Genomic DNA, 22,256 nt, shown 5'->3' on the forward strand with positions numbered 1-22,256 from the left:
CCTTACTGTTCAGTGGGACTGGACTGAGGCTTCAGCCAGATTTGGAGGAGTCTGGCTTGTGGTGTGAAGCGTGGCTGTATTATATCATGTCTGATATCTTTATCAGCAGGCGATTTGGTTATAAAAAAAGGTTTATTTTTATTATCAGGAGGCATAAAACCTCTTTTCTCTCATGGCTTACATCCCCATTATGCTGGGGGGCATTAGCATTGCCCCAAAGGTAGAACACTGTCATCCTCTTACTGCTAGGGAACCTATGGCATAAGGGGGATTTAGAGGCTCACCTAAAGTCACGTATCAGTCTTGGACTAACTGTCCCATATTTTCTGGGTTGTGGTCTGGATCCTTGTGTACAAACCTTTCAGAATGGCCATGGTTATACAGTATGAGAGAACCATACTGTGTGCGTGTGGAGGGGGTGGGGGACAGAAGTAAGAGAACAAAGTGTCATCCCCCCCCGCTTTTTTTTTTTTCTTTATGAAAGGTCACCAAGGCTTTCCCCCCTCACGCCCCCACAGGGTTTAGAAACCAAGAGCAGAGAGTGCTTCAAAGCCCTGCCTTTCGTTTCACACTGATTCAGAGTGCTGTAATGATTGCCTTCAGTCTGCTCCAAGTGCTTCCTTGCCAGACCCCAGTTGGGTGTGTGCATGGGGAGGGCTGGCTTCCTCTTCCCCCAGGCACCATCCCGTTTCAATAGATGGCCCTAGAGCTCCTGTATGACTGAAATTACTTCCTCACCACTGTTTCTAAAGCTGAAAGCTGAATAGCTTTAATCGCTCAAAAGGGCAGTAATCTCCTTGAAGTGCATTGTCTGTTGTGTCTTATTGCTATTATGGAGTAGAATTTACACATTAAAAAGGAACACAATTAGCTTTCTGCATTTACTTGGCATTATAACCACAGTTGTGACATCACTGACAGCCAATCACAGCCTTTCGGTCGTATACAGAACCTAAAATCCTTTCAGAAAAGAAAATACGTAGGAGACATTAATTCTGGCCTGTGTCTGATGTCTCTTGTTTCAGAGACTCCTTCAAGGGTGTAGAAGGCAATAATAATAAAAGTGGTGATTACTCACTAATGTATTCTGAAACTGGTTCTTGAATGTCTGGCATAAACTATATAAGGAAATAAATAGAAAACGAATCAGAGATCTAATCTTCCAAATGCGATGTTTCCTGGAAAATAAGGGGAGGTGCAGGAATATTTTGATTCTGTTTCTTTTTGCACCACAAATGCAACAGCTGGAAACTAAAGCTCATTGTTATGTTTTATGGGCTGGAAAAAAACATTTTAAGGAAATCTGATAGTTTTCTGGGTATCCACTGAATAACATTTTGCAAATACATATATCTTCACGCTCACTCTTTTTCATCTACTTAAACAAACAAGTCGGAAGTGAACTATTTAAAACTCTAGATAAGAGCTGAATTCTCCCCTGTTTTGCATCTTGAGCAGTCATTTAGAAAGCAAGCGTGAGAAACTGCCAAATTTGAATTTTTTTTTTATACTCATTGAGTGGATGCTTGAGATTAAAACAGGTGTAAACCAGTAAAGAATGAAGGTCCTTATGTTGGCAGACTCAGACCTGAGGCAGAAGAAATACATAAAGCATAATTTGGACCAACGTGGTGATGCCTCCTCATCCAGCACTGATTTTCCTATTATCACTTCAGCCTACATTCTTTGTGTAGCTTCTGCATCCACAAAAGGCTGTGGAATTAAGCAATTCTGTTGTGTAGTTAAAATTACAAGTGGAAGGGAGGTGAAATTTAAGTCAGAACTTGAAGGCTTAGAGGGCAAGAGGCGGTGGAAGCTGTGGAGAAGAAGGTTCTTCCTGAGAGGGGCCATAGTTGTGTTATCTGCTTGGAGTGAGAGGGAGGTAAGTCCTAATAGGGCTTGAGAAGCAGTGGCATTTTCAGCTAGATCCTGAAATGAACAGTGGTTCCTCGCTAGCTGAAGAGCAAACAGCAGTAGATCTCTGGGCAGCGTTTTTCTGTGTGGTGGAATAGACGAGCTGGTACATGTTAAGAAAATACCACTGGACCCTAAATTGGAATTTGAGTTATGTGGCAAATCTGAAGAGGGACATATTTCAACATGGCCAGTCTTTTGGAATAACATATGATTCTAGGCTGTGAAGACTGATGTGCTTAAGCACTTTTTGATCTCTGTAAAGCTGTATTCTTAAGTGTGCTTGATATTCCACGTTTACCTGATGGTCACAGGGAAAATTGTAGGTTGCTGAGTGTAATATGGGGAGTGTAAGAGCACCAGCCTCCTGTGCAACATTGAAGTAAAAGAGCTCTGCTCTGTTTATGCACACAGATGTGGGAGAGACCAAACCCTCCCTTTGGGAAGCCAGAATAATGCCTGCAGAGTGGCTGCTTTGCCTATGAGCTGTAGCAAAGAGCTTTGCCTCTGTGTTTTCCTCCTATGTGCTTTGTCCAGTCTTAGCAGCCTAACCTTGGCCTGGTGAATCTCTTTGCTAATGTGTAGAGAGTGATGCAGACAGCCACCCTGCAATACCACGCAGGATACAAAGTTCATTTGCTTTGTGCATTTGCCCAGGGGAAAAGGGGCAGGATCGGGACAGGGTGAGTTTCCCTGCTTCCTGACTCAGTGGGTGTGCAGGCAGCTGCGCTCCTGTTCTCCTCCTTACTTCCATTCTTCCCCCTCCATGGGTGAATTTTGCAAATCAGCACTTCGGGGATACTGCTATCTTCTGCTGCCACACAGAGGCTGAGGAAGGGACCAACAGTGAAAAAATTAAATCTCCCATCTTGCCTTACAGGCAAATCTAATTTAAAAGGTGTCTTACTCCATTACATTTGGATTTTGCTTCCACAGCCTAAGTCGGATAATCAGAGAAGAAATACTTCTGTTTTCCACTATTTGCTTTTGTGTTGGTATTTGCTTGGTGTTTTAAAGATGTAGTCGATTTTGCAGGCTTCTTTTCGTGTGGACTTTTTTTCAAAGCAGGATTTGTATCTTGAATACGGAATGAAATGAGTTACTGTGACTTGACAAACTGGATGAGTTTGTCTGCTGGGAGGTAGGTGTGGAAGAGCTTCTAATATTGCCTGACAGTATTAAATAACTGGGAAATGGAAATGAGGCTGGTTACACATTTCCGTGTACATGTGCGTTTTTGCCTCGACACACCATCTTGCTTCAGCTTATGGGTGTCAGCAAGATGCTTCTGGCCCTCGCCCTTCCCAGTGCCTGTCCCCATCCTCTTCCTCATTTCTAGGGCCTCCATTTTCCAGGCCGAGGCCTCCTTGGGCACAGCTGGCCATGCACGATGGAGCGAGCCAACCCCACATGCTGGTGCTCTGTGAGAGCTGGGGAAGGCAGAGGAGCATCAAGGCCATTTCCTTGCTGTTGCCGTCACCATGTCATGGCTATTGAAACAGAACCTGGGAGTCAGGCCTGGGCAGTTAAACTGCCAGCCAGCAGGGCTGGGGGTGTTTCATGGAGTGTGGCCTTTCCCCTCTGGGGATAACACCATTTTTTAAGAGGTCTTCCATGCGACGCAGACGCCTTAGTTGTGCCAAGATGCCTGGAGCAGCTGGGGGCTGCCCCCTCTGAGGAGGTAGCTTTTGGCCATAGGTGTCTTTTCAGTTGGCAGCCCTCAAAGGAGCACAGCAATGAGGTGTGAGCGCAGGGAACTTAAAACGAAGGGAGGTTTGTGCTTTCTTAGTTGTTTTTCATCAACATGCTTTGAGGGATGGGTTGCGGGTTGAAAACCGCTGCTGGAGGCTGTGATGCATGGGGGTGTGCGCGTGTGTTTGGGGTTTGGGGAGAGGCACAGCTTTTCCTTCCCACTTCTCCTCAGCTGCAGAGGAAAAGAAAAAGATGTTGAAGCAGAGAGAGAGGTAGAGGTGAGACTCCTGAGTAGAGAAAGTAGCTTTGGCTGCCACTGCTTGTGCTCTTCCAGCTGAATCCAGGAAAGTATGTTGCTGTATAAAAGGTTTTCAAGGCAACTTGGTATTTGCAACATGCAGTTGTTGGTGCCTGTATTCGTCCCATACAATATACACCATCAAACCACAGCACTAATAAGGAAAAAAATACTTTCTGTGCAGTACCAATATAATACACTGTCACTGAATTGTACTGTGGAGCAATTTTTTTTTTTTTTTAAAAAAAAGAAAAGTTGACTTATTTCTAAAGTGTTTGAACAGAATTGGTTGAAAATACAAGTTAATGATAACAGACTTCAAAATTTTTTATCTGCCTTTTATGTTCTATACCGTGGAATTATCTGCTTTGTTTAAGGTTTTTGTTTTGCGTTTTAGGAAATGATCTTTGTAGTAATGGCTGAAACAGATTTTTTTTTGAAATACAGGGAGGTCCCAGGAGATGGCAGTGTACAATAACACATTTCAAAATATTTCTTGGAAATTAAAAGCATTTCACAATTAAAGTTGAGTTCTTATTTTGTAGAATGTTCCTATTATTATTTCAGGGAAGTTTATCGAAGAACAAAATGATCAGGTTTGTTTGTTTACTGGTGGCCTACTTTAGCACACAAGTTTGCATATCTTATCTTTCATAAAGGGAATTACCACTGTATATTAACTGAACCACTAGATGCTAAGATACAGTTTGCCTTGTTCAGCAGCTTCGTGTGCAATTCAGTAATAGGTTGTAGTCTGCATTTGTGGTTACAATAGCTCATGATTAATTTCTTTTTATATTTTTTACTGTAATACTACACACAGTTTTTCTATATAGTCCTATATTGCAATTTAATATCTGAGACTCACGTAATTTAACACACTTGTAGTAGCGTCTATTTTACATAGATATACCTGGTGACTCCATTTTGATAATTGAACTCTACTGAATAAATACACATTTTAATCTTTTAATAAAGAGAATCAAATATATTGAGATCAAGAAAATCTTATGTGAACACCAGCTTTGTTTTCTTCCATTTTTTTTTTGGAGAATATAACCTGATAGGAATATATTTTTAAAGAGTTTAATTATGACCATTGATATAATTATGATTGTTGATATTCGTTAAGATTAAAGTCTTACCAAAATTACATCACATGCTCTTATGGAAAAGAAGATTTAATTTTAAAGAAAGGTGTTTAGGTACTCTAGAACACTGAAGGAGCTGATAATATCTTCTCTTTAAAGTTTCAAAGTTGGATCTCATATTTGGAGATTGCTTTTGCAGTGAAGTCCAGGGGACAATGTGAATTTCTTTGTGGAATTTTCTTATTGTTTTCTGAGAGTTTTAAAACGGATTTCCCCCCACTGTGGGAACAGTCTGGGGCCAACTCTGTAGTTACTTCTCCCAGACTAATTACCTCGCAGGTTCTGGTGCCATTTTTGAACTCTGTCAAAGAACTGCACTTGTCACTGCAATGGGACCTTGTGAACAAGGTCATACAGTAACACCTGGATGAACCCAAAGACTTCATTGTAGTAAAGGAGTTATAAAAAGCAGAAATTGTTATGAAATGTCAAGTTCTATTTATTATTCCTTTTTGCAGTAGCTGGTGTTCGTGAAGATGTCTTTTTGGTCTGGAAGGAGTTGGAGGAAGCCAGGAGTACACTGAGACAAGTTCAGAAAATTTTATCAGAATCTGAGCAGCCTGCTTCTGGAGATGGTATCATTTATGTTTCCTTCAAAAGATTTACCACTATATTCATGATCAATATCTTGAACAGTGAACAGTTTTGATTGCACATTGATCTGGAGACAATTTTCTCTGAAATGGCTATGTATAGGTACTACCTACACTTGGCAGCTAATCTTTGTGTGGCTTGAAAATTTCCATTGCAAATCTCTGTTTACTGCTGCTTAAAACTTACTAAACTTTAACAGATAAGGCTGAAACATGCAATTTTTATTTCACCAGTTACTAGGTTTAGAAGTTATCTACATTTCAGGATGTTGAAACTTTTTTTGGTTTGCTCTCTCCTTCTCTGCCTGGGCTGGTAAGTTTTTGATTTTTTTCTACACAGAGCTGGGGAAATACCCCAACATGATCTCTCAATAGCCTCCAACTTGATAAGTAGTTTAGTTTCCCTGAAAGGAAAGAAGTGTGGGCTTGAATTCCCTTAGTAGAAAGTAGAAGACTGAAACTAATTCTGTATGAGTGCCCTGATAACTCTTGCATTAAGAAACATGAAGGAACACCAACATCTATTTGTTAAACTAATCATTTCCACCATTATGTTTGGCTTAGAACATGATCCATGTGGATTGAGACTTACTGGGGACAGAAGTATAGCTACTCTCTGAATCCCTGGAAGGCTTAAACAGGGGCTGGTGAGATGCCACTCAGCTCTGATAGAGGTGCTCTGAGCATGCTCTGGAGCAGAATGGTAACACTGGCAAGTTTTAGTACTGAAAACTTGGGAATCCATAGAGTCTAGGAAGCTTCAGGGTTGAATTGTAACTAAGCAACTGGATTTTCAGGATCAGAGTTGTGATTGCCTGATTGGCATGTTCTGCATTACTCCCTGGCTTTAAAATAGTTACATGGAGTCTGGTGGTATTTTATTGTGTAAGTTAATAAAAGCTTCAGGGCTGAATTAGAATGACTCATCAGAGATTTTTTTTGTAGCTCTAGTATAGTTTTTTTGCAGTGCAATTGCTTTTGCTTTGGTAAGGTGGAGGCTGGGGCCAGATGCCCTTTTCTGGATCTGAGGAACAGTTTGTACAGCTGGTTGATCAGTCGCCTAAACTCTCTGCAGTGTGTTGAGGTGTGTGATTAAGGTGGTGATGGTGAAGATTTGAGCCTGAGGGTTTTCTCTGCCTGCACTGGATTTGAACATCTGACAGTAATATAACTGTGCAGGAGTTAGCCTGAGTCAATTCTTCTGTGAAGGCATAATACACTTCTTTGTACTGATAATAGCATCTTCTCAACTAGCAGGACTTCCCATATGAAGTTAAACAGTTCTACCATAATGCGTATGAACAAGAAGACCACAATAAAGCTCCAAGGCTAATTTCAGTGTTTATTTACGACTGCTTGACTATGCAGCTTTAATATTATTTTAGTGTATATCTTCATACATAATCACTTCATAAATGAATTAAAAGAAATTAATTTACGGTGTGGTTTATTTTGTCACTTCTTCAGCATTGTTTGGCTGTTGCCCATTGATCCAAATAACTGCAGTCTTTCTTTTTGTCTGCCTTTCTTCCTGTTTTTTGTCTTGATCTCTTTAAAATGCTCATCTGCAAAATTGTTTGTTCTTAAGATTGCAGAGTTCTGCAGGGGATGAAAAAGTGACAAATTTTCTGCTGACTTTCCAGATAATGCACTAGTTACCTGAACTGAAGCAGGTGAAAAAAAGAAAATAAGTTTTCTTTTTAAAATTGTCTGAGGGTGTTTGTGACACTTGCCACGCTTGTCCTAAGGACCACAAACAATCAGAAAGCAAATGTTTGTCTACAGTCTCAGGATCTCCACACTTGTCAGTGTAGCTGCATCTAAACAAAGCAGAAGTTTATACCACCTAGATATCTGAAAGCAAAGTGTAAGAAAATATATTCATCCTGCTATAAAACCCTACTGAACTAGTGATGAGTGACTGCAGAGCCCTTTATCCAATTACCTTTATACAGAGGTGTGCAGTGCCCAAGATTACCCTTAAGATTGCCCTTAGAAAATTTCTGAAACAACACAGTGTGAAAAAGGTAAGCATGAGAACAGTCAAAAGAGGTCAGACAAAAAATATCCTGTTTCTTGCAGTATCTGTAACAAATGGTAGAAGAAGTGTGTAAACTAGAGAATATATGAAGATGGTACATCGGTGATTTGTGGCTTAGGATAGATGGTGCAATATTCAGCCTCTGACAAGGCAATATTGTGGAGAAACACAGCCAAATCACTTTCAGAGATACTGTAGTTTGTCTTTTACTCTAAATAGTCTTCACTGAAAAGGAACGTTAGTCTATGTTCTTAACTGTATTTTCAATTATATCTTACATTGTTTCATTTTCTCAAATGATTCTCCTCAAAGTTGGACATCTTATACTGAATCTTTTATGGCATTTTGTACTTCAACAGTTAAGTCAATCTTTGTATGATCCAGAATATTCCTTCTATGTTTTGATTCTGTAGCTATGTATATTTTAAGTTCTCTGTCTGATGGGTTTGTGCCAGTTATAAAAGAATTTGTTGCAAAGAATTGCCCAATATAGAAAAAACAAACAAAAATAACACCACCACAACAACAAAATCACAACAAAGTAGATATTAAAAATGGGTCAGAAATATTGACCCACTCCAGAGCTGTCAGTAGAAGTGTAACGAGTTCAGAGCAATGTGTGAACTTTAGCAGCTCTCTGTCAATCATATGAGTTTTAATCTTGACAAAACTTAGATTATAAGGTTGGCACAGAAGCATGGTTCTGCTATAGGTGACTCTGCCAAAGTTAAAATATCTGCTCCAAAGCCTGAAGGTGTGAAAGCTCCTTAACAGGCCAAATATGACAAAAGGTATTTTCAATCATCTTTTGCTAACCATTCTTACTCTATTTTTCTCCTCCTTCCAGCTACCCTTGGGCAAATCTATAACAGAAAACTCAAGTGCAGTCAGACAAAGTGTTGGGGGAAAAATAAAGGAAATTGATAATTAGAGCCAATAATATGCTAGGCAGTCTTAGTGACATTTATATCTTCTTATGCACTGTATAATACTGTATTTTAAGTTTGAAGAATATCTAGGCATTTATTATTATTTAATTCTCATGGCCTAATCACTTTTTATTGATTTCAAAACTATGTGTTGATGGTCACATGCAATACCAAAAAAGTTTAGGTGCAATTCTAAGCAAGAATTTAGGATTTCGAATTTAGTCAGACTTCATCCAGAAATATGACAATTTTGGCCCCAGTATTGTAGCCTGTTGAAAATAGCATATCCAAAATGAACCATATTATGCATGAATTTTTTATTTTATTTTTATTTTTTATTTATATTTTGTTATATTTTTATTTATATCATGTTTTATTTGTATTAATACTTTATTTTATTTTTATTTTTTATTTATAACCAAAGATGATCATCCAATAGAAAAGCATAAATATGATGAATATTTGACTTCTGAAGAGTGGTTGCAGAGGTATGGCTTGAAAGCTCAGAAGCTCACACTGTATGATGCACTTGCTGATTGCACTTTTCGCCATGCGGATGGGATTGTTGACATCAAAACTAAACCAGAGGACGAATCTTCACAAACTGATGCTGTGAGTAGTGTTAGTTTTCCCTCAGTGCCTGTGAAGTGCCTTTTTTTTTTTTCTTATTGTTTTAAAAATTGAAATATTGATTGAGAGCTGAATTTATGACAGAGTGCATGGTCTGTTGGATTTTTTTTTTTTTTTTCTATAAAGTCAGTTTATTTGTGGAAGGAGACAAATATGGTCAAAAACTGTTTCAAAGGGCTATTTGAAAATGACTTCCTCCTGGTCCACATATACTCTGCAGGGGAGAATCAGGCCTGACTTAAGCAATGCCTTATTTTCCTCTCTTTTATGTGGGGTAGGGCAAAGGTTCCTTGACATTTTCATTTTCCTTAGAAGTGCTGGTCTCAGCTGCTCCAACACTTGCAGGTCTTTAAGCAAATTTGAACTAATTTTTCTTAACTATTTGTTTTTTTCAAGCTCTACCATTGCACTGTTCAGTAAGCTTCCGTTCTTGCAAGCTACAAGAATAAAATCAGTTTCTATTGACTTGTGCTAGAAGCAAATTCCATGACCACCCTATTCTGTGTCCATTTCTGCACCTGTTCATTTGCAACAAGGCCATACCTTTGAAGTTTGTTTACTAAATATTGTAGGGCACAGCAAAAAATAAATAAATATATATATATCTTGGAACTGAAACCTGTTTTTCTTGCCTGTAGGAGACAAAGAGGAAAGTAATTCATGCAAAATACTGTGACAAGTTTGTACATACCTTCTGGAAAGATGGATCAGTAGTTCATGTATATGTTACTACAGAAAAGTATAAGCGGTATGAAGAGAAAATGAGGACTGCTCTCAGACAAGTGGAAGGAAGGTTAGTGTTCTGTCACATAAAAACATTTTGTGTTATTTCACATGAGTGTTAAAATGTTTGACATTTCCTGTCATAATAAGCTGAAGTAGTTGGTACATTGCCAGTAGCAGTATTAAGCCAGAAATCCATTCGCGTGTAAGATTTCTTAGTAGCCACCTAAGAAAACCGATGAGCAGTATCTTTTATTCTTCTTCTGTAACACAAAGACAAAAGTCAGTCAGCACATTGTAGAAATGCTTCTGGCAGTGGAAAAAAACATTGGAACTTAGGGTACATTGGAACAAGGCAGAGAACTTCCAGAGTTGTTCCTCCTGCCCACCTAGGAATCCCTTGTGATACCTCTAGCACCAAGTAGCATCTATTGGCTTGTGCCCTTTTCTCCAATTTTGTGTTGAAGAGAACAAGTTTGATCAAGGTTAAGGCATGAGCTAACCATTAAGTAACACCTACGATCAGAAGTTCAGCGCTCAATTAGTTTTGCTTTTCTTTAGCCATATAGATGCACTCTGAGATTCTGTAGGATGGCTGCAAAAAAAAATAGGCCATTAGAGGGTCTGATTCCTCTGTCCTAAAGATGTCCTTAAGTAAATCAGATTGAATTGTGACCCATTTCTGTGCTGTCTGGAAAGAAAGTTTTGGCTAATTTCAAAGTGGATATCTCCATTATAGATTACATATTTCCTAGGTTTTGTATCTACGTTAGGATGAGAAGGAAACATTCAAAATAGAGATTGTAGATTCAAAAGGAAGAATAAATATTGCCCTGTGTTTTGTATATTAGGACAATGAGATGTCTCACTGAAGAAAGCAGGATGTGAACTTTTGTTTTACTGCAGCTTCTCTATCAGAATGTAATAGCCTGAATATATTTAGCAGGGTCAAACAGAGTTTTGTTGTTCATTTTAATTTATCTTCATCTTGCTGTATTTAGTATAACATTAACATGATTAACATGCAGTGAAAGGAAAATCTGAGGTAAAGGGCTTTGTTGTGTTTATAAAATCCAAGCCAAGGTCATGGGTTTGATGTTTAAAAAGGTTCACCTCATTGTTAAGAAGTCTTGGTAGACTTCATCAAACACTTTGGGGGAAATAACTAATGGTAAAATAGCTGTCAGTAGTGAATGTAATAGGATCTTTTTACTTTCTGTGATATAGTTTTTTAAACCTCTGTGGGAGATGAGTAATATTTTTCCCAGGGCCATTATATTCCGTCTGCTAAAATGCCTGTGTTTCAGAGTAGTCAAGTAGTTTATGAATCTCATGGGAAATTAGATTTGGACCTGTTGCAGCCGTTACTAAGGAAATGTTGTTGTACACAACTGTATGTATGCACGTATTTAGCTGGCAGGCATGCGTAAATCCTGTTTAAAATGTAAAACTCAGTCTGTGTTTAAGGCCCTGGGTCAACAAGGCATTGAAGCATCTGTGTTACATTAAGACTCTTTAAAGTGCTCAAGTTGCTTGCAGAATAGGTTCTCAAGTGGTTTCCTGAAAAGGGAAGTGTATTAGCGGATGCTTAAATGATTTCTTGAGTTCAGGCTGGAGAACAGTTACAGAGGCAATAGTTATAGGTACTTTCTCATGGGATTTGCTAGCTCAAACTACTGTATAATTGACATTATACATATTGACATTATACTTTTTTTTTTTTTTTTTTTTTTTGTGCATGCGTTTTTTGTTCATCTCCAGATCCCCATTGAAATTAGAAAATAAAAATGTCTTGCGTTGTTATGTAGTGATAGATGACTGGTTCAGCAAGGCCAATATGCTGCTCATGACAGGGATGGACAACAGCATTTAAACAACAGGAATAGAAAATACAGCAGTGATAAAAGATCCTTTCTGTTAGATGCAGATACACAGTTCTCCCAAGATCTTATATATATTTTTTTTTTTTTCCTTGCCCAGAATTAAGTGGCTTCAACAAGGAAGCAGAGGGCTCTTTGGGAATGTGTTTGAAGATGATGTCTATATTCTTATTGATACATCCCAGTCTATGAAGGACAAGCTGCCACTGGTGAAGGAGAAAATATTTCAGCTCATACAGGTTTGATGAAGTGATGATTCTGAAAACTGTTGAGTATTTTAGAGTAGGCTGACCTTTTCCGGATGGTTGTTACCCTATCTGTCTACCTATCAGTGACTTTTAAATTTATTTTGAAATGATTTTCCAAAATCATCAGCTTTATAAAAGTATTTTGATTTTTCTTGGTGTGCCACTTTTTTAGTTTATGTTTTCTATTCTTGTTTGTTTGTTTTTCTTGTGCATCTGTAAAAATGTTTGAAAGAAACCTGGAGAAAATGTTAAAAATGAAAATGGCTTAGATAGTTTTTGTGTCCCTCAAGCCAACTCACTCCTAAAAAAAAACAATCATTTTCATTTATTTTAAGCAGTGTCATCTTATTCCACTGGAATGCTGTGATTTGTAAGAAGTATTTCATACTGTGACATTAGAGGGTGTAGAGCATTTCAAGCTTGCTTGCATCTTACAGAGTCACTCAGATCTTTCCTAATTGACTTGCAAAGTGCAGAAGTAGCTTAGAAGCAGTGAGTACTTGAAGACACACCTGAAATGAATTTATCCCACCTAGTTTTAGAAATCTACAATGATATCACCTGAAATATATTAATGTTTGAGAGAAACAGGTACTGTTAAAGCATGGTTCATCTTGATTTTTTCAGATTTGAAAGAAATAACCAACAAACGTGCCATCAGTCTGGCATGGATAGCAGTCATTAGTAGGGCTAAAAATACTAAAACTGTAATAGAGAGGTTTTTGAGCTGTGTGTAAGTGATAGGATGCAGTATGATGTGGTCCATTTCTCTGGTACTAGATCAGCCTAGAAAATGATTAGATGCTGTGCCAGAAGTTGTCACAGGACTGCACATAAATAGTGGAGTGAAAGAGTCCAGGCTCTGGAAGTTTTACAGGCTTGCACAAAACTTTAACTCCTCGTAACTTTGGTCCAAAAGCAACTTCAGCAAATTCTCAGTTCTCTTTTGCTGTCCTAGTTCCCCTTGCCAGTGTCCTGCATTTGATTCTTGTTCTTCTCCTCTAAATGATGTCTTATTTTGATTCTGATTTCAAATTCTTTTGTTAAGCAGTCAAAATATTTCCCTTATACCAATGTTAATACCTAGTTTCCTTTCTCTCTCTTCCTCTCTTCCTCTCTTCCTCTCTTTCTCTCCTAGACATTTGCTGTTCAAATAGTTTGAGAAATATGAGTAAATGTAGATTAGCATGTGGAAGTTAAATTATCTTAATAATTGCATGCAGTAATTGTCTGTCTCGTTATGTCTCTCTATGTGCCACAACTGAACATTACTGTAATTTATTGTAATGATATAATCAACTGTATATGAGTTAAAACAAGTCTTACTGGTCAGTATTTCAGGATACAAGTATCCTTTTATTCAACACTGAGTAAAAATCAGGTTTTGTCTCTTGCAGGAGCAATTGAGACACAAAAAGAGATTTAATTTTGTGAAATTTAGTGCCCAAGCAGTGGCCTGGCAGGAGAAACTTGCTGAAGTTAATGAAGAGAATTTGCAGGATGCCTGGCTTTGGATAAAAGGACTAGAGGTAATATGGAAGCTAATTATCATGCAGCATGTTAGTACAAAGTTGTGTTTGTGTTTTCTCTTTCTGTATGGTTGGGGTTTTTCTGGATTTGACTCGAGTAAGCTGAAAATATAGAGGATATATATTTAGTAGATCCAAGTACAACCTATTATCTGTCAGTTACAATATTTTAACTGTGGACCATTTTATAAGAGCATATTAATCCAGTTTACAGTATGCTACATTTAACAGCCACAATGCAGGCATTGGCCAGTTTGATTTCTTTAGGAACCATGACAGTGCTTTCAGACCCTGGGTCTAAACTTGTCACTCTTGTTGCAGAGGTGCCACTGCCTTGGTGAAGGCTGTAGCTGGTAGACTCAGAGCTCAGAGGAGATACAGGAAACTGGCTGCCAGCTGGTGCTCATGAGCATTTCTAGTCCCTTTTGGTGCCTAGATAAACAGTTGACTTTAAACTTCACAGGAACATGAGAACAAGCATACTCAGACCAAGCACCTGTCTGCAGTCAAGTCAAGCATTTCTGCCCAATATTCTTTCTCTGACAGTGGCCACACCTAAGGGTTTTCTGTGCAATAGAATAGAAATACTTGTAGTCAGTCCCAGACAGGCACCAGGTGACTGTAGCTGTCAGCTGCTCTAGGACCAGTTATTGTGTCGAATGTGGACAGCAATATTACCAAGGGTGGACTGAAAGTCAGTCATGTAAAAGTAAAAATATATCCAACGTTAAGTTTTCTGACACACAAAAAAACCCCACCCATATGTTTATATAATAAAACTCATCAGCAGTATGACAGCTCTTTATCAGACTTAATGATGAAATTCCTGAGGGTGAGGGAATTGGGGAAGGTAATTATTATTAGCTTTTCCCAATTATTATTGTGGAAACTCTGAAACTGCAAAGCAAGATAAAGAAGTTTGTATTCTCAGAAAATGATAACAGACAAATGCATGCAGAAAATAAAGTGTTGGTGCGGCCTCACTGAGTAGCTGGTGAATACTTACAGCTGAGGTTAGTAAACTTAATTTTACTGCCTTCCTTTAGACTTAAAAAATTGGATCTGTTTAAGCCATATGACATGGTACAGCATCATTTCCTAATACTTTGAACTAGTATAATTTGAAACCGTCTTGTATGTGTTCAAGAATGGGCTTTTCATCACTATTAACTGAATTTTTGAATTGTTGGTAATTGTTGAATAAATTTCCTTTTAAGTGTTCAGATCTAGATATCTGAAAATATCTAGGGTGTCTGACATCTGCTGCTGACCTTTTAGTCTATATAAAGCAGCACAGGCTTTAAACAGATCAGAAAGCTGGCTTGACAGTGAAGCTGAAATGAACAGAAGATCACCATGGAATATTAATCAAAGTATATCCTTTGATCTTGTTTTATACATGTTGGTCCCAGGATGCTGGATTAGGAAGCTGAGCTATAAACACAAACTGACTGTTCTTTAAAAAACCTTTTGGGGTAATCATATTTAAAATTTGAAGGGTGATTATGCCATGTAATTGAAGTGTGTCAACTTTTTTTAAACAATGATAAAGACTGCTTTTTAACAGTAGCTATTAAGAAACCTAACAGTTTTTATCATAAGGTAGTCTTTTCTCTCACATCATCAGCATCCGCAGTATTTTCCCATGATATAGCAGTTGTTTTGTTTCAAATCAGATCAAAGCCATGTAACATTATTGAAAAGAGTCAAGATGAACAATTTACACATAATTACAGGTTATGCGTGACTTGAACTTTATAATGCTTACTAAAATATTGGAAATAATAGATACGTTTGACACAAAGCAACTGGCTCAGACTGATTATTTTGCATAAGTAGGTACTGTTAAGAGATTTTTGTGGATTAGTAAATAGGATTATGAAGCATCTGAAATGCTGTGTTGCCTGGCTAATACCGTGTTACACTGGCACATACCATGTCACTCCCAGAGTGTACCTCCTATTCCATTTCATCTGCTTTACCTTCTCTACCCATTCCAATTAAACTTTCCTGGAGGGGTAGACTAGGAATAGTTTTAACACAATTAATGAGACTGAAGGAATAATGCTATATCTTGACATATTTTTGCATGTATGAGTTGATGTTAATGATTTATATTTATCTTATATACTGTACATACATGTGAATCCTGAGTCTCTTCTTACTCTCTTCTTACTTAAACCACCACAATCCCTGCTACCATCAAGAGAAGTAGTTAGGTATTATGCTAAAATGAACTTGTATATTTTCAGGGATATTGCTTGAACCCCATTAAAAGAATGACTTGATGAAACAGTTTTGCACACTGGTCAAACCTTACTTTTCCCTTAAATTTGGAAGGTTTTGTAGCTTGCTTGAAAAGTCTGAAAAGTGGAAATCTGAATATGTAAATTGTAGGTTTTTTTGTGGTTTCTGTCAGATGTGAAATGCATTTTAGTCAACTTAGCATGGCATTTAGTCTAAAAAGAAAAAAAGATTTTGAACATTACATAAGTGAATGGCACAAATTACTCAAATATGAATTTTTAGGGGCCACAGCATTGTTTTATTATGTATTTTGTTGTTGTTATAGCCAACTTTTGTGCTAAAAAATAAAAGATACTTAGATTGATGGACTGAGGGAGTAACTGGGAAATAAATGTTCAGAAAACCAGGAAGTCCTTTACCTATTTTTGAGAAACTCATTTGTGGAGCTTTTGAATCATTTGATTATGTAAAATATATATTTCAAGTGAGTGCAATGAGTTGATATTCAGGAGCAGTAGCAGGAAAATGTAATAGAATTTATCTTTTATCTTACTTCTTTCTCTCTCTTTTCAGTATTTTAGTGATTGCACTTCCTTCTACAGCTCATATTTCTGTTGCTCAGCGTTTTGTTTATGTGTGTTTGCATAAGTACTGAATACCAATTTGGTACCTATTCACACTACTTTGACACTTGCTTTGATTTTTCTAGCCATTTGACTTAAATATTTTCAACATAACATTACTCATTTTGGTTCATATCATTACTCATTTTGGTTCCCCTTGAATCAGTACGCTGTCATTATGAATTTAAGAACACAGACAAAGAACTAGTAGTATTTATAACTGTTTATTTGTCTATTTGTTTTTGGTATCTTAGGTTGGAAGTTCCACAAATACACTCAGAGCTCTCCAGATTGCTCTTGCTGATGCTGACACACAGGCTATTTATCTCTTGACTGATGGGAGACCTGACCAGGTATTTCTGAAATAAAAATACAGAAACTGGAGCAGTGTGGTGTTAGACGGCTGAAGCAAATTGTATGAGATGACTATCATATTTTCCAAACAGAGTCTCTTGGAGGTTGTCATAAAATTTAAAAATTGTATTTGAGATATGTGCTGTTTGAGAAAGGCTTTGATTAGAACCCTTCTCCCACAGTCCAGTCTTTGATTCATGAAAACACGTGACATTTCTAACTAGTTGTTTTAAAAATCGGGTCATTGATGAAACATGAAGGATGTATCTTGATATCTAAGCTTAGAATTTGTATTAAAACTTGTTCCTAATGTAGTACAAATCTCTCTCATGAAATAAATAAATAAATAAAAGACGATCCCTTAATACGGTTGAATTTAAATATTAAAACTAACCAGCATGCAGTGAGTGTCATTTTTAAAATACGTTATTCACTCATGAAAATTTAACTTTGTTTAAATGGTAGATATGAAGCAAAATCCTGACTTGACTTAGGTAAACAGCTGGGCTGCAGGGCACATAAAATTAATTACGGAGCGGTACATTGCAGAAATAATACCATGATAAAAAAGAAAAGTATTAAAAGCTCACTTTGCTTTCTGTTTTGCTTTTCTTGATGAAAGGAGAGTGGCCCAGGAAGAAGAAGAGTAGATTTATATTCTTCAAAGTGATTTGAATATCAAAATATAAACTCGATTTAAATTAGCATATGAGACTTTGACTTACATATTTTAATTTTTAGTTTTAATCTTTGATCTTTTCTAAAGGCAAGTTGATTGTTATTGGCTAACACATTAAAATTTATCAATTTACAACTGAATAAAATCTTTGTATTGTTGGGCACTTTTGCAAGGTAGCAGCATACATTCATATTTTATTAAACATTCCTTTGGCTTAATGTACACTTAGATTCCTCATTTAAATATTTTTATTATCAGCAATTAATTAATATGGTTTTTTTAACCTATTTAATAATGGCTTTTATGACATACTTTTTTTTTTTTTTGAGGGAAAGTGCAAAACGATTGAGAATGCATTCGTTTTTAAAGTTCAATAAATAGATATAGTGAAAATATCAGGAAAAAGCTAAATTTTTCAAGATATATGGCAGTTTTTTGAACAACTAGAGTATTATCAGAATTTAGAGAACTGAGTCAATAATTTCTTGTTTGAAAGATTACCAGATCCAGAACATTTATAGAAACGGCAGATATACTTTCTCATCTGAGTTTTATGTCTTTATTGGAAGAGGAGTGCTAATTTTCCTCTTTTCTCAGACTCTCTTTTCTTTTCTGGTATTGAAACAACTTGTCATTGAACTAAGTTGGCTTAATAAAAATATCAACTGATCTTTTCCAGTTATATACATTCAATGATACTAAACACCAATTAATTAGTTTAATTTCCTTTACTTGAATAATTTACTTTAGAACTTGAGAAACAGATTGTGATGATTATAATTTAAATTTTATTTTATTAGTGTCCTGTGCTTTAATGCATTACTCGTGTTTCAAATTCAGTTTTAAATGAGCTTATTTTGTATAATTAAGAAATAATCTGTATAAAATGCATGCTTCTAACTGATCTATATCTATCTGTCTCTAAGCAACAGAATGGCTAATTACATTATTACAAATTCTCCTTATTTTGATATGTATATTTTTAAGATTCCACTAGTTTCATATAACTTTTTTATTTTTCAGCCCCCTCAAATAATTTTGGCTCAAGTACAGCTTCATCGTAAAATTCCCATTCATACTGTATCCTTCAACTGTGATGATACAGAAGCTAATAAATTTTTGAATGAACTATCTACTGAGACAGGGGGACGTTTTCATTATTACAATATTTATTCAACTGACCCTGATGGTGCAAAGTCTATTATTGTGAGTATTTTAAAATACATAGGTTCAATTCTTGCTGCTATTGAAGGAACCATGGGACTGACATTATTACAATTTCACAGTACAATAGATTATTTAGAAAGTAATGAGTTTGCCATTTTTGTTTATGAAATTTTGTTAGATCACAACAACAACACCCCCCCCCCCAGATATAATGCAAATTACATTTGTAATGCTGCTGTTGCTAAAACAAAACAAAACAAAACTGCCAAAGACAAAAAAACAAAACAACAATAACGAACAAAAAATATATATAGACAAAATTAATCTCTGGAAGAAGTACATGATCTCTGTTGTCACAAAAACAAATTACTGTTGAAAATGAAACTGTTTTTTGTATCCTCCTAATGAGTAAGAAAAATGCAGGGCTGAATTTTGCTGAAAGTTTGCTCTATAGTAGCCACTGTGGAGAGACCTATGATGAGTAAAATTACTAAGATAACAGTGTCCTATCAAGTGTAACTAATTAGCTCAATCTAACAATTCCCAGAAGGAAATTTTTGAATGGACTAACAGAAATACCCATTTAAAGCATATTCTTTTTATAACTAAAGTTAACACTCAGTTAATTAGTTCCAAAATTTTAGAAAATGGGGGTAGTGGAACCATGAGAACAACTGAGAAAAAGACAGTAGCAGGCACTTTAGAACTTTGTAGAACGAAGAAGAAGGAAGATGTGAAAATACTCCAACTCTTGGAAGATATTGGAGAGTGTACTGGCCAATTTAGGTGATGCTGCTGATGTGGAGTATTCACATGCTCTACACATGTTGGAAAGATGAGGGTCTAGAGTCCGTGTTGGCCATGTCCAGCCTTTTGACCCTGTGAGAGTTGTATGGGGATCACCTTTGGAATTCCTTCCTGTTTCCTCCTGTAGTCCAAATTCCTGGTCAGTTCACTTCCAACATTTACTTGAAGACTATAGTTCTTCACATTTTTCAGGGACAGAATGTGATACAGCTGTGATCTGTAGAGTGACAGAGTGACAGAATGACACTTTTTATAATAGATGTATCTTACATTTTTATCTTTTTTTTTTTTTCTATAAATTCTATATTTTCTATAAATATACATACAGAAAGTGGGCAAAAAAAACGTTGGTTTAGGAAATGGGAAGACTACCTGAAAAAATATACAAAATCATGCAGCTATCCTAACTGAGTCATTATTCAATATTATTATCCGAGCTTGCCTAGTTTCAGGTCAGTTCAGAAATGAAACATGCTTAGGAGTAATTGTAATAAGGTATTTGATTTTCTCTTTGATAGAGTGAAGACATACATCTTTTAAAACAAGAGATTGAGCAGGGAGAAAAAGATCTAGAGAAAGTGAAGACCTTTCATACTGAATGTCTGATGATGGATTGTTATAAAGAAGAAAATGATTCAGAGAATAGGTATGTTCTCATACTGCTATTAGGCTAGTAAGAGATAGGAGCTATCTGTTATGTTTCTTCTTTTTCATTGTCTTGCATTTTTAATCTCTGACACTCTTGTCTTTTAAAAAGAAAGATTGATTTTTTAAAGAAACAGTTACATTAAAGGAAAAGAAAAGCCTAGAAAAACATACTAGTAACTGTGATGTCTAAAACTGGAACAAAGTGACAGGTAGTTTCAAATTATTTGGAATAATTAAAGCAAAGAGGTGAAAATATTTTACTCTCTCTAGCACAGGGCAAAGTCGTTCCCTCTGTCCTAGGAAATTCAATAAAAATTATTGTCCTATTGGTAGAGTTGGCTTAGTACTACATGACTAGATTACCACTCATTGGAATAAGATGACTGAAACATAAATTGCTTAGGAATGTTTTTGTTTAAAAGACGGTTGGTTTGGTTGGCAAACGCCTTGGATGAAACTCAGCTTATTCTGTCCACATTTTTGATCTTACATTGTATGTTTGTATCTTCATGCCATATTTCTCTCTGTTTTTTATCAAGAGATAAGTAATCTCCTTATTAAAAGTAGTTCCATGTTCATCATCAGTTGAAAAGCTCGTTTAAAGTGTCACAGTGCCAAGCATGACAGTTCAAACAGAGGTTCTTCCACAGTATAGTGGAGGCAGACATCTGGACCATTGTGGAAGAGTTTGCATCATGGCTAATTATGCTGAGTTTCTGTCTGAGGAGCAAAGACAGACCTGGATTCAAACATTAAGTTAGTTGTATAGGAGCACAGCGTTAGTAAAAAGGAGGGAATAGCTTGCCTGGTGCCTCATTTATCTGTACAAAAATATAGTACAAAGACAAAAAGTACATTGAAAGTATTCAGCTTTATAAGACAGGGATCTCTTAAAAACAGTAAGTTAAAATAAATGTGCTTAAGTAAATTAAAAGTGGAGTGTCCTGTGGAATGATTTAGTACGTATAGAAGACGAGTTAGTCTGTTCCGTATAAAAATGTAGGTGTTTATTTCAGAATTTATGTACTTTATTTTTCATTACAGTAGTAAAAAATAAAGTAGAAAATACAGTAGAAAAATAAAGTACATATATATATATATATATATATATATATATATATGTCAGCTACTTTCATTGCTGTTAGTAGGTCTGTTCTGTCTCCACAGAATTCAAAGTGGCTATTAGTGATCATTCTGATGTCTGACTAAAAATATATGTGAGGGTGTTGCCTACGAAGTGATAAACATTTTTTAAAATAGACTAAAGAATGACTTTTAAATTGTTCAAAAAACTAACAGTAATTTAACCTCCTTTGAGCTTCTCTTTGAAATGCAGACTAGGACAACAGAGAAAATATTTTGCACTGTTTAAACATTTGAAATGTCTATTTAATTTTTTTGTAGACTTCAACTTAGCATTTTTTTAAACAGTGATATCATATGCTTGGAGGTATTTACTGCTTGTTTCTTCTCATTGTCACTTACAAGCAGTAATCAGAAGCAAACACATACTGTGTCTTCTGTAAATGAACATGTTGAAGAGTTCGACACTACCCTTAGCAGTAGGCCATGCTGTGCTTCACAAGAGCCAGCACTGAGTCCACTTCGACGTATGGTAGATGCCTGGCAAACCACTGGTGACAGTCCAGCCCGAAGGAAGAAAGCATTGTTTGCAGGTATGACTAAAACAAATTGTAGTTTTTATTAGAATTTATCCCCTAACTTGAAAACATTCTGTTGACAATAGAAGAAAGCATCCCTTGTAGGAACAAATGGAGCCTTTGATGAAGCTTCAAAAAAACAATCTTTCTGAAATTCTAATATTTGTCATTTTTACTTTTTCCCATCTTAGTTGACTCAAATGAACAGACAAATGTCTGCTCATTAACGTTTCATCACATTCCCTGCAATGAAAGATTAAACCATTTTGACAAAAAATTATAAAACCTCTGTAAGCAGTTTTTTAACAGTAGATATTAAACCCTTATTTCTTTTTATCTTAAATAGTACATTGTTGGTGAGACTGAAGAGCTGATCTATGTTTCACTAGTTAACAACATTACTTATGGTAACTTCTCTTTACTACACTTACAGTACTATTCC

General features: G+C 36.3%; 1 protein-coding gene across 1 annotated transcript in view; it reads left to right on the forward strand.

Annotated features, from left to right (window-relative positions):
• VWA3B (von Willebrand factor A domain containing 3B) overlaps window positions 1-22,256 on the forward strand; it is a 72,018-nt gene that overhangs the window by 17,813 nt on the left and 31,949 nt on the right. Inside the window, exons 9-17 of the mRNA XM_068681159.1 lie at window positions 5,514-5,630; window positions 9,043-9,230; window positions 9,887-10,041; window positions 11,952-12,090; window positions 13,497-13,628; window positions 16,753-16,851; window positions 18,555-18,737; window positions 20,024-20,151; window positions 21,642-21,829. Coding sequence (XP_068537260.1) covers window positions 5,514-5,630; window positions 9,043-9,230; window positions 9,887-10,041; window positions 11,952-12,090; window positions 13,497-13,628; window positions 16,753-16,851; window positions 18,555-18,737; window positions 20,024-20,151; window positions 21,642-21,829 — 1,329 coding nt within the window. The remainder of the gene's footprint in view (window positions 1-5,513; window positions 5,631-9,042; window positions 9,231-9,886; window positions 10,042-11,951; window positions 12,091-13,496; window positions 13,629-16,752; window positions 16,852-18,554; window positions 18,738-20,023; window positions 20,152-21,641; window positions 21,830-22,256) is intronic.

The sequence above is a fragment of the Anas acuta genome, chromosome 1 (genome assembly GCF_963932015.1).
Source record: "Anas acuta chromosome 1, bAnaAcu1.1, whole genome shotgun sequence".
Classification (NCBI taxonomy): Eukaryota; Metazoa; Chordata; class Aves; order Anseriformes; family Anatidae; genus Anas; species Anas acuta.